The sequence below is a fragment of the Neomonachus schauinslandi genome, chromosome 6 (genome assembly GCF_002201575.2).
Source record: "Neomonachus schauinslandi chromosome 6, ASM220157v2, whole genome shotgun sequence".
Classification (NCBI taxonomy): domain Eukaryota; kingdom Metazoa; phylum Chordata; class Mammalia; order Carnivora; family Phocidae; genus Neomonachus; species Neomonachus schauinslandi.
The window spans coordinates 83,546,260-83,559,887 of record NC_058408.1 but is presented as its reverse complement, the minus strand read 5'-3'; the positions used below and the strand labels follow the sequence as shown (position 1 = coordinate 83,559,887).

Genomic DNA, 13,628 nt, shown 5'->3' with positions numbered 1-13,628 from the left:
GAGAGAGGGAACACAAGCAGGGGGAGTGGGAGAGGGAGAAGCAGGCTTCCCGCAGAGCGGGGAGCCCGACGTGGGACTCGATCCCAGGACCCCGGGACCACACCCGAGCTGAAGGCAGTCGCTTAACCAACTGAGCCACCCAGGCGCCCGATCCAGTGGTCTTTTTAAAGTACAAATTTCCCATGATGGGGAAAAAGTTTATAATTATTACACAAATGCCACAAAAATACATAATTGCCACATAAATAATAAAACAAAAGTTATCCCGGAAACAACAGCAATTTGAACTTCAAAGAAATCCAATACAAAGAATAACACCTGGGTTTTCAAACTCCATTTTTAATGATCTGGATCCTGGCCACAACGTTGCAGTGAGTATACTGAAATAAGCCTGACCACAAACTGTATACGCACTACCAAAACTGTATCTTTTCTTACCAATTAGATTCCATGAGTGGAAGGAGAAGTTTGATCATCCCTTGTGCATAAACTACTACACCAGGGACAAAGGGGAAGTCAAACTGCATCCCCACCCTCAAGATTCCTGCAGAGTTGGTGGAGAGATAAGCCTCTCTTGAATCCAAACTTCTCTCCAGATATTGTGCCATTTCTCTGCTCCCTGCATGAAAGAACCATCTTTAGCAGCTGTCTTCATTCCTTCACCTCCCATTGCCTCTTAAACACACAGCAATCTGGCTTCAACTCCCCAGCACTCCACTGAAAATGTTCTTGTCAATGTCTCTAAAAGTCAACATTTAATGCAAGACGCCATGGTCTCCAGTCTTTCCCTTGCCTCACCCATACCACCTCTTTGCCCTATGTCTGCATAGAGAGCTCCTTGGACCTCACCTTCTGAAACGTAATAAGCACCCAAATGTTAGTATCACTTATCATCACCATCACCATCATCTATGCATCATTCATCAATACCATGGAATAATAAATTCAGATATGGTGTTTTGAGAAGAAGCAGAGAACAACAGGGCAAATGTTTTTATTGCCTGCATAGAAAGGTAAAGATTTGGAGATCAAATCTTCTCTCTTTCTACACATCTTCTCTAGGAGCTCTCACTCAGTCCCTTGACAGTAAATATAATCTCTACATGGATGATTTTCAAATTCTTATCTCTAGCTACTATTGCTTCCTTAAGGTCCCCACACCTGTATCTGACTATCTATCTACTCAACATCTTCACTTTGATGTCTAAAAGAAAACTCCAAACTAACATGTCTAAAATTAGATGTTTGGTTTCCCAACCCTTTCCACCAACTCTCCTCTCCTACCTTTCCCATCTTAGGCAATGGTAGCTCATACACCTGCTGCTCAAACCAGATAACCTTGATTCCTCCCTCATCCTCACTCCTCCACCCCCAAAACAAACTTATCACTAAATCTTATGAAAATACATTCACATGTCTCCATCTTAATGCCACCACCATCTCTTGGCTGGACTACTAAAAAAGGCTCCAAACTTCCCCTTCTATTCCTGCTCTTTCTCTAATCTACTTTCTACCCAGCAGCCAGAGAAAATTTTTTATAAAGTAAAACAACATATCTTTGAAATGTGTTTTCTGAACCATGTTAAGGTTTTATACTTCCAAAAATTATTAAATCAACAAGGATGAAGGGAAAAAATTAAAATTATATACCCACAGGTGGACGTAAACATTCATCAAACTGACAATATACCTACAAAAACAAATCGAAAAATAAAAGTAAAGAATGAATCCTATACAAATACCGAATCATTATGCGGTACACCTGAAACTAATACAATTTTAAATCTGAATTTAAAAAAAAATTTCAAAGAATTAATCCAATTAACTTTATTTTTTTTAAAGATTGTATTTATTTATTTGAGAGAGAGAGAGAGGGAGCTCACGAGTGGGAGAGGGGCAGAGGGACAAGCAGAATCCCCACTGAGTGGGAGCTCAACACAGGGCTCAATCCCAGGACCCTGAGATCATGACCTGAGCCTAAGTCAGACACCCAACCGTCTGAGCCACCCAGGCGTCCCAAGCCAAATAATTTTAGAACACAATACTCTCGTTAGCACACCACTCATATATTCTTAAAGAATAATAATAAAAACTCAAAGCAAGCTTGAACTTTACTGAAAGATTTTGTTTTGGTCGTGGTATGGGAGCAGTACTTCCTGTGTATATTTCATGTTGAAAAAAATGATATTTTTGGCAACCAGAGTTCTCCTTGTGGGAAAAAGTAGATACAAATGTGAAAGGAGTAAAGAAGAGGAAGAATCCTTTGATTTGGATCAGATTAAAGGTTTCAGAATAAACTCTCAATAGATAGATGGATAAAGAAATACATAGATAGACAGACAGACAGACAGATAAGCTCCCCCAGCTCTGGGACCCAAAGTAAAGAAAATCTAGCAGTAATGAATACAACTACTGCTGCCCTCAGTCTTGGTTTCCAAATGTCATTCCCCACTAAAAGGATCCAGATTCCTTAGAAAAATGGCTGCTTTTTCCAGGGCTGGGTTGGGAAAAGTACAAGCTAGACTTGGACTATCTTGCTGAGCCAGAAAGCAAGAAAGTACTCAGAACCTGCTGGGGGCATATCCAAAGGATGCAGGAACTGCTCAAAGTCCCATTTGTCAAATTGTGTGTAATTTGAATATCAAAAAGAATGATCATAGGAACAGATTTTAACCCATTGAATTAAAAAAACAAGTCTAGGAGCACTACCAAGCACAAGAAAACTACAGGGGCAGGGGGAAAGGGAAAGCTTTTCTTTACAGAAGAATACCAATAAACAGAAAATCACTATTTTGCAACCACCATTGCAATAATTATTTTAGGCAAGAATCAATGTATATTATCACCATTGAGTGAAAGATTTGGGTGAATACAATAATATATACAGCCTCTAGATTTCTCCTCACAGATTACTTATTAAATACAAAGGGACAAATAGGTACCTTTATAATAGACTAATGTAGGTGACAGCCCCTTAACCAGTGACCAAACTTAACAGCACTAACAGTCGGAGGAGGATGTCACATGCCAGTGATGTTATGCATGACAAGGATACATTACTTATGCAGATTTCATGCCAAGAAAAGCATAATCACACATCTAATCTCAAGGAAATGATTCAAAATATCTAAATTAAGGACCAGTCTACAAAACATCTTTCAATGCCACAAAAGAAAACAAAAAGGCTTGAAGAACTCATTCTAGAATAAAGTGCGATTTAGAGACATGACAACTGGAAGCAATGTATGATCTGTGACTAAATCCTGGATACAGAAAAACAAAACAAAAAGCTCTAGCTATGTAGGGCACAATTGGGAAAACAGGAAACTGGATGAGAATTATACATTAGACAACATTAGATCAATAAAACTTCTTTTGTGCGTGATAATTATGTGGGAGAATGTCCTTCTCCTTAAGAAATAGCTGCTGACGTTTTTAGGGAGAAAGTGTCCTTTTTTTAGAAGTTTTTTTTTTTTAATTCACTTATTTTAGACAGAGAGAGAGTGCACATACAAGCAGGGTAAGGGCAGAGGGAGAGGGAGAGAATCCTCAAACAAACTCCCCACTGAGTACAAAGCCCAACACTGGCTCCATCCCAGGACTCCGAGATCATGACCAGAGCTGAAACCAAGAGTCGGATGCTGAACCAACTGAGCCACCCAGGCGCCCCAGGGAGTGTCTGATGCCTGCAACTTATTCTGAAATGATACAGCAACTTATTCAGGAAATTATCATGAAATGAAAAAATGGATAAATATACAAAGAGAATAATGAAGCAAATGTGGCAAAATATTAAGAATTGGTGAATCTAAGTGAAGAGCATATAGTATCCATTCAGTATTTTTGCAACTTTTTTATGCACAAGAAACTTTTTGAAAATAAAAATTGGGGAATAAAAAAAATAACATACTACTACAAATTTGACCCAAAAAACACAAAAGAAAACAAAAATGAAAAACCAGCATCAGTGTGTCTCACTATATTGAGAATTTGATCCAAATTCCAAATATGTCCAATTCCTCCCTGGACACATGGTACGACTGCCCTTTCCTCTCCCTTTGGAGTTAGGTATGACCATGCAACTTGCCCTGACCAAGAAGTCTGAGTGCAGAGGTAGTTGCCATTTCCAGGCAGGATCTTCAAGAGTGACTGCACGGCCTTCTCTTTTTCCCTCCCTCCATCACGGTGACTGGCAATGATCAGCCAGGGTGAGGATGATGGGGAGCAGACCCTTAGCCAACCCAAAATGGAGGTTCTATTGGCCTAGGTGCCTACATGCCTACAATGAGCAGGACCCCCAGCTAACCATGCCCCCCTCCCCCTACTAATCATGTTGGACATATAATGTGAATAAAAAATAAACCTGGTAAAGCCAAAGAGATTTTAAGGTTATTTGTTACATCAGCACAAACTAGAACATCCTGACTGATACATATATGTTCAAATACTCAATGAAACTTAATACAAATAGCCAAATATTCACATTAGAGTAAAGATCATATGAAAATCTAAGTATTTCATAGGAGACAGGTCAAATAAATTACCCTTTATGCCTACAGTGGAACTATGTAAACATTAAAAATAATGATGTAGCTCTTTATGTATTGATGTCTGAGATGTTCCATAAAGCGGAAAAATAAGAATATATGTACAGACAAATGACTGCATATGTATATAACAAAATATTCATTTGGAAGTGTTGATCAAAAAGCCAAGATAGGATAGAAATTGGATTCCAACCAACTTCTGGATCAAACCACATCTAGAAACTTCTAAATGGGTTATGAAAATGAATTAGATGACTCTAAAATCTCTCACCGAAAATGAGGATGCAATACAACCCAGGAGAGGACTGGTGGAGATTTTTCGAAGGGACTGACGGTATTCAGTGAGTCCTGTGTCTGCATCTGCCCCAATCAACACAGAAAGGCTACAGTGGGAGCACTCAGAGACCTACTATGGGTCCCCCCACAATCTGGGTGGGGAGCGGGAAGGACAATTTGAGTAGTGTCTGACTCCTTCCCAAAAGAGCTAAAAGATGTGAGACCAGCTGGCTCACTGCTCTGATGGAGGGACAAAGGGGAAGTTGCTATGTGTGAGCTTGGCCTCCCTCCCAGGGTATGATGGGAGAGGGTATGTGAGTGTTCACATGGGCTCTGTGTGCAAGTCTGCAGGAGTTTGCTTTAGAGAACGTCCCAAAGGGCTGCCAGAGTGGGGAGGCCCTGCAGAAGCCACTTCGGTGAACTGCCAATTCTGAGAAACGGTGCAAGTATTAGCAACCAGGCAGAACACAGATGCAGCCGCCTTCCTCAAAGAACTGAAAGAGACAGAGCACTGGCAAGAAGAACAGGGTCTCTGAAGGGCCCGGGGAAGGGCCTTGCCAGAGAGGTTCAGCTGAGAATACATGCCACACTTCCAGAGCCCAGAGCCAGCTTACCACTGTGCCAGTCAACAAAGAACTTTCCAGCTCATCGAGACTAAAGGCATCAGAAACATCAACCAACGTGTGAGGGAGGAGGAGAGTGGGACACAGCATGCCATCCTTAGACCCATTCCTACCAGTAGAAATGACTGAATGGTTGGAGCTTTGATTACCGTATGGAACTGGACATTCTGAAATCTCAGTCAAGTCTGTGTTTGTTCCTTAAAGCAACTATACGACTTTTATTACTTGTCAGCTAAAGTCCTGGGGCTTGTGCATGCTTTTATCCAGTAGAGAAAAAACCCTCTATAGAGAGCAAACCACAAGGGCAACAGAGAACAAAGAAGGTTGCTTTATGATTCAACCCAGTATCCCCACACCAAACTTGCCCCACCTGTGTATAAAATATCCTTGGAACAACACACAGGAGTCTGTATGTGGTGCTGGCCTCTCGGACAAGAGGCAAGTTAACTTTTCACTAGATGGTCTTGTGCACATTTTCAGAGTTTGTATCTCTTCATGCCAACGTGCAGGATGTAAATGCCCATGTTGTGAAATTACCTATTATTAGGTGGCGTGGCTGGCTGGTAAGAGCACCAGCGGCTGGGACTCTCACTTTGGTTATGTCACAACTGCCCACACACCCTTATGCATGTTAACTACCCTCTCTGTGCCAATACCATCACCTGTAATATGGGAATAATGGCAGTGCCTCTCTGGGCTGTGGGGACGAGGTGGCCGAATGCACGCAGAGCTCTCATGAGAAGGCCCGCCTTATACGTGTTTGGGGAGCATTGGCTGTTGCTACCACCTACTCCAACAGCTTATAATAATAATACACTAAATGTTAAAGGGGAAAGATTCATCAGAAAACAAGGGAAAAATCTGAGTACCACTAAGAACTGTCCATTTTATTCTTCCATCGGATGTGGGAAAGAGATTCAGACAGGATAAAATGGTTAATACTTAAAAGTAACCATCTGAGAAACCAAGAGGTTAAAATCAGGAAAACAATCATCACTTGATAAGTGTCAACGTCCCTGCAAAAAAACAAACAAATAAACAAAAACAAAAACAAAAACAAAAAAACCATCAAGGGTATTAAAGTATTAGACATCACAACTGGAAAAACTAATGGTATATCTGAGGAGAGCAGCATCCAAATATAACTAGTTACTAATTGGGGAGAAATCTCAAAAAGCTCTAAGGGAAGTGGGGGTGGGTTGGGAGACATAAATTTAACCACCAGAAAATTAGTCATGAACTTGAAATACTGGAACAGAAAGAGATGGAGAAAGAGCACTATTTTTGGAGGGTGCTCCAGAGGCCGACGTCCCAGGACGAGGCAGGTGCTAGTTCCGTTGCCACAGACACAAAACACAACCTGCCCACAACATCCATGTGGCTAAGTGGCCGAGGACAAGGATGAGCAGGAGGCATTTCGCAGAAAGGTGGCAATCATCACTCAGGAGAGGGGTTATTACCCTGGAGAGACTGAAGATGACTGCCCTGGGATACCCCAGGGATGGACGGACCCCCCCTAGTAAAAGGGCTGACACCAGGAAAGCAAAGCCATCGTGGAGCCCAGACCTTTGCATACATAGTCCAAACAGCCATCTGGAGCAGCAAAATTTTAAAGACAACTGCATGGGATGGCATTGAGCCCAAATCTAGAAGGCTTGGGTCTGCACTTCTTCAGAGGCCCAGGGCCAGGAAAGAATGCCTTTAAGCATCTGCAAGGTGTAGCTGCCTCACCTTTAACCCCTGTTTGTTGCAGGCAGGTGAGGGCAGGAGGCAGGTGAGGGCGGGAGGCAGGTGAGGGCGGGAGACAGGTAAGGGTGGAAAGAAGGAAGTTCAGACATGCAAGTAAGTTAGGGGAAAGTACAAAGGATCAGATGAGAATAAATAAGCTCCCAAAGGTAGAAAGACCAGATAACCAGCTTCTCAGAGTCAAAAGAGAGAGAGTATGGTCCATGTGATTCAATAGCAGAAAAAGCCTTTACAGAGAAATTGAGTATAAATACTAGGACTGACCAGGATGAGAGGTAACCTTTTGGGAAGAGCAGCAATGTCAGGTACATGTAACAAAGTGACAATGACCAAGCAGACCCAGCCAGGCCTGCCATGTAAGGTTGTGCAGGTTGTGTTTTGCACAACCAGCTTGTCCTCCAGCTGACAGGGTCAAATGGTGACTGAGGTTTAGTCCCCAAGTCCTGAGCCAGGAAAGGGTCACTTTTTGAACACAACATCTTTTCATAATTCATGCAAAGGCATTTTAGATGTTAGAAGTGGGAGTGGAAGGAGGGGTACAAAGAAATATAAAACCTAAGGAAAAATAATTGTGTACCCGAATGGAGGACTGGCTCCAGACTATAATAGCAGAGTGGTTGACCAGTTGTAACAATACCAGCCAGCAGACATAGAATGCTTACTTTGTGTCTAGTACTGCACTGACACATGATAGATCGTTACAGCAATTGGAGATGAAGTGGTTCCTGTCAAAGGAAGACTCCAACACTACATTAAAAAGCAGAACTGGAAACAGAGCAAGAGTAGCTAAAATAAAAGAAAATGAGGGGCGCCTGGGTGGCTTAGTGGGCTAAGCATCTGCCTTCAGGTCAGGTCATGATCCCAGGGTCCTGGGATCGAGCCCCCCATCGGGCTCCCTACTCAGCACAGGAGCCTGCCTCTCCCTCTCCCACTCCCCGCTGCCTGTGTGCTCTCTCTCTCTCTCTCTCTTTCCCTTCTGTCTATCAAATAAATAATAAAATCTTTAAAAAAAAAAAAGAAAATGAAAATGAAAGGCAACATAAAGTTAAAGTCATAAGATAAAAGACAGGCTTTCTCTGTGAAAATCGAATATAATTTTGCCCTGCAAAGGGTCTTGAAGAATATCAAGGTTCCACCCCATTTTTTCCACTACTCAACACTTCGTCTGCTTGGGTTACTCATACTGGCACTGGGATAATGAGAATGCCACTTTATGTGGACCTACTGTTTCAGGGAATTCAAATGCTCTCACGTGTACCAAGTCTAGCAGCACAGTGTTGTGCGAAGGCCAAGAACTCGGTTACAACAGGACCTCAACTAAAATTCCAGATTTTACCCCCTTGTCTAGATGACCTTAGGCAAGTAACCCACTCCCTCTGGATTTCAGTTGCGAAATATCTAAAATGAAACACATACTCCCCATTTTACAGATGCTAAAACTGAGGCATGCAGAAGTGAAGTAATTGATAGGTGGTAGAGCAGGGATGCCTTTTGACACTAGCCTAGAGCTGTCAGAACTTACACAGGGTCAGAATCATGCCTGTGGTATTACTGTTCTAAAGCTCCATATGAATTTCCATTCATTATCTCAAAAGAATTAGTACAAGAACATGTGTAATAAATGAAAGTTTAAGTATCTCTAATGACAAATGCATCTTTCAGTTTGTCCAAAAGCAAGTCACACTGATAATAAATCAAAACTCTTTCCAAATTGTCTTAATGCTTTTAGTTGAACATTTCCCCAAAATATGTAAATAGCTTATGAATGCTAATAAATAATCTACTTTCCACATTATCAACCAGGCCTATGTAAACCCTAGGGCTCAGAGATAAGTTTGCCTCAATAGTTAATAATAAAGTTTTAATTTACAAACTCAAAGTCCCCATTAAATTAAAAGGTGGATTTTCCCTACAGTAGAACTATCTTGATTAAACATGTTTACACTCAAATTGTGCAAAAACCAGAAAAGTCCAGGGCCCCTTAAATAACAGAACTTCAAATAAGCCCTTGCTATCAGCGAGCAGCAAGGTAGCTTTTCTGGACTAAGTTCCTCTAAGTGGAACAAACTGAAAAAGATGTTAACAATCGCAGGCAGGCACTGAAGTGCAGAAGAATATATTTAAACATCAAGACCTAGAGAACAGAACTCTCATCTGGAGAAGGAGGGTCTTTTATCGCCAAAGTCACTTTCAGAGACAAGACAACCAGAGAAATAAAAGGCTAACTTGCATTTTTGGGAAGATATATTAAAAAGTAGCAATGACAAATGCACTCCCATAAAATTATTCTGTAATACTTGAAAGCACACTGGCAAAAAGATACAAAAATTTTGGCATAACTGGTTTGATCCAAAAAATCCAATGTAAGAGTAGCATTATTTAAGGTATCGGGTTTTTACTTTCTAAACTCTTGAGATCTAGACAAAAATTATTTTAAAATAGCATTAAAGAGAAACTTAACTAAGGACAATTTCCTATTCACAAATACAAGTTAGAAATCAAGCTACTCAGTAAAGCATAATTAGGTAGAAATTAAGGGTTCTGATCACATTAATACATCAAATCTCAAAAGGAGTTACATAAAAATGAGCCCATATGCCTAAAAAAATCTGTAGGAATATACATTAAATGCTAATGTGGTTGTTGCTGAGGAGTAGGATTAGAAGTAGAATATATATTGCTTTCATGATCAGAAATACTCAAAATATATAGTGAGGTAGAAAATATAATGCTGGATGGAACAGGAAGAGAGGCAGGTTGATTTTATTTCCACCAGTTTATTATATATGAGCTCACTGTTAACCAAATGCAGGGCACTTCACTAGATGCAACAAGAAAAACCAAGATGAATCAACAAAATCAAAACACATGCCCTCAAAAAGCTCATGATCTAGGAGTAGAGGTAAAATACAGGTTCCAACAACTAAGTACAAAGCAGAATTCAAAATGTGCTATTGTACTAACAGTAAATACAGAATGGTAGAAGGGCAAGAGAGAAAAGAAATTAATTCTAGCTGAATGGAAATCAGGGAAGCTGAGACAGAGGATGGAGAGATTCTGGCAAGTGAATGATGAGAGAAGGGGAGGGAAAAAAAAGCCCAGTTCATATTGAGCAGTCGCTATGTGCCAGGTACTGAGAAGTACTTTCATTCATTCATTCAATCAACTATTCATTCATTCAATCAATCAATCAACGTTCATATTTGCCCTATAAGGAGGTACTATTATCCCTGCTTTACAAACCAGGAAGCTGAAGCTTGCTCAAGCTCACATAACTAGTAAGCAGAAGAACCAGGACTGAACCCAACGTTGTGTTCCTCATCACTCAGTTATGCTGCCCCTCTAGACAAAGAAAAAACATCAAGATCTATAGGCCAGGAAAAAATAATGAACAAGGTCATAGAAGAAGAAGTAAACTTACATTTATTGAAGGTATCTATGGATCAGCTTCTGTGTCTCCATACCTTTTATATGAAAATTTACTCACTTTTCCTGTGATATGATCATGATCACATCCATTTTAAGGCTGAGAAAACTAAGGTTTAGATAGGTCAAACATCAGGCCAAACAGCTACTATGCAGCAAAACAGAAATTTAAACCAAGTCTGAGAATCCAATCCTGGGGCAAGACAGATGGATAAAAGTGTTTCATTTAAGCTCCAAAACAACACTGTACATCTGGTAACATTATTTTTCTCATTTTACAGCTAAGAAAATGAAAAATAAGATAAGGTATGTAAATTCTCCAAGTTCACCAGAACTGGTAAGAGGTGGACCCAAAATTTAAGCCTGATTTCCGAGCCAGAATTCTGACCCTCTGGATAAAATGCCAGAAAGAGTAAACAGGAGCCAAATCATGGACAGCCTCTAATGTCACACTTGGAATCGATCAGCTGTGCAAACTTACTGAAGATTTTTGGTGGGGAGAACATGATTAAATTACATTTTAGGAATAAAGTCCTTCAAGAGACATATCAAAATTAGATTCCTTGGCACACAACGTTTAATAAGACATGGAGCACCTTACCTTTACAGCTTCTCAAATAAGGTTAATCACTGTTTCAATTAGGTATATTTAATTTACCCAAGAAGGTTATCTCTGTAGTGGTTCTGCAAGCACTCAATTATGGTAACCCTCTTGAAGCGTCAAGCCCCAACTAGGTACTGTAATACTTGGCATAAACTACATTAGATTTTCCCATTATTCTATCTTTCTATAGATTTCTTCACATAGTGGTGTAGAAATTGGAAGTTAAGTAATTGATAATTAAAACTGCCTTCTCAAAGCAAAACAGGAAGAGAGGGAGGGGGCAAGAAGATCAACAACTGAAATAGGTTTGCTTTTCACAATTCATTTTGCATTTTGGCTATCATGCCCAGCTAACCAGCCAGGAGGCCTAGGATTTTCCACTTCCAAAACAGGTTCAACATCCCCCAGCGACAAGCAGAGTCTGACTCATCCTAACAGCCAGCATCAATTCTTAATGAGTCCCAGAGCTCCCAAAGTCCTTTCTACTTTTCCTGCCAGTGAGTCCCTGGCCCCCTTTCCCTCTGTCCCAAATTCCTTAAGACCTTCCTCATTTCACCTCTTTTCTTTTAAATTGAGGTGTAACTGACATACAGTGTTATATTCGTTTGTGGCGTGTAACATAGTCGACATTTGTATACATTGCGAAATGGTCGTCACGATAAGTCCAGTTACCATCTGTCACCTTACAAAGTTAATACCATATTATAGACTGCATTCCCCATGCTGTATATTGCATCCCCACGACTTATGTCTCTTATAACAAACAGTACGTTTATACTTCTTAACCCCACCCCTTAAGAATCACTGCCAAGCCGTTCCACCAGGAGGCAGACAGGCAGGTTTTGGTGGCTTTCTCCCGTCTTCCCTCCATCCTCACGTCTCCCCGGCTCGAACCTCCCCACTCACCAGATGCAGGGCCAAGGGCAGCAGAAGCAGGAAGAGCCACAGGTAGAGGTGGCAGCTGTTGGTAAACTCGCTCTGCTCCGGGTCGTGGTACCAGCCGCCAGTGAGCGCGGCCCACACGCCCTGCCGGAGCAGCTGCAGCGCCTGGGACACCATGCCTGCGGCGCCCCGGGGCCGGCGCGCCCCGCTGCACGCCGCCCGCCGCCCGCCGCTGCCGGTCCCCGGGCGCGCTCGGCTCTAACACCTAGGCCCCCGGGCGGCGCCGCCGCCGCCGCCGCCGCCGCCGCCTCCCCCTCCTTCCGCCCCGCGACTGAAGCTCGAGCTGCTCTTCGGCCCGGACCCGCGAACCGCGGCGCCGGACTCGGCTGCTGCCGCGGGGCAGGTGGGCGCCATGTCCGAGGGAGGAAGGATTTTCCCATGGTTCTCAGAGGCGGCCGCTTAGAGGATGCTCCACAGGCTCCGCCCAGCGCCCGCCCAGACTCCTTCCAATAGGCCTGCGGGCGGGGTGGAAGCATTTCTGAGTCCCTCCAGCCTCTCTTCTTTGGCTCTGCCCGCAGCCCCCTCTTTTCCTCCCCATCCTCTTATTAGGGGGTCTGAACGGCTGAAAAAAATCAAAGATGTTCTCATGCAGAAGAGACAAACCAAGACCCGTTCTTTTCCCTTTTCCCCTTTTGCTTCCTGCACCAAAAATATTTATGTAACCAAGACCCTGCCACACATCATTCAATGTAATTTCTCCCCCCTGAACACTGCCTGCACAGGTTCATTCTCCTTAATTAACCGCTGACCTCAGACGTTCAACTAGTCAGCCTACGCCCTACCTGTGCCTCTGGCACTGACCTTTTCGCCTCCCCGACCTTTTCCCCTCTTCCCCTCTGTTGTCCAACTTGGCAGATAAAGAAGATAACCACCTTCCTGGAATAATTTCAAGAGCCTCAGTTAGACTTGTCTTTTTATATTTTGCCTAGAACATAATCCCAGTCATCAACCGACTACTTACAATGTTAGCCTAAGTCTTTCTATACTGTTTAGATAGGAAGACCCACTAGAAGACATCAGGGAACTAATAATCTTTAAGCTTTTATATTATTTTATAATTTATAGTAGATAAATTTCAAATTCTCTTTTGAAAGTGGGTTTTGGACAAGAACGAGATAAATGGGAACTCATCTTTAGAGGGAGCAAAGGAAACTCTCATTATTAGTCATTGATAACTTCAAGTACATGAGTTTCAGATTCTTGCAGAGAACAGATTTTGGAAAGGGATAAAAAGATAAAAAGGAACTTGTCTTGGGCGCCTGGGTGGCTCAGTTGTTTAAGCGACTGCTTTCGGCTCAGGTCATGATCCTGGAGTCCCTGGATCGAGTCCCGCATCGGGCTCCCTGCTCGGCAGGGAGCCTGCTTCTCCCTCTGACCCTCCCCCCTCTCATGTGCTCTCTCTCTCTCATTCTCTCTGTCTCAAATAAATAAATAAAATCTTTAAAAAAAAAAAAAAAAGGAACT

General features: G+C 42.2%; 1 protein-coding gene across 1 annotated transcript in view; it reads right to left on the bottom strand.

Moving 5' to 3' along the window:
* Positions 1-12,281, bottom strand: part of PCNX2 (pecanex 2) — a 302,267-nt gene extending 289,986 nt beyond the window's left edge. The window contains exon 1 of the mRNA XM_021696119.1: positions 12,129-12,281. Within this exon, the coding sequence (XP_021551794.1) occupies positions 12,129-12,281 (153 nt within the window). The remainder of the gene's footprint in view (positions 1-12,128) is intronic.
* Positions 12,282-13,628: the final 1,347 nt, after the last annotated feature.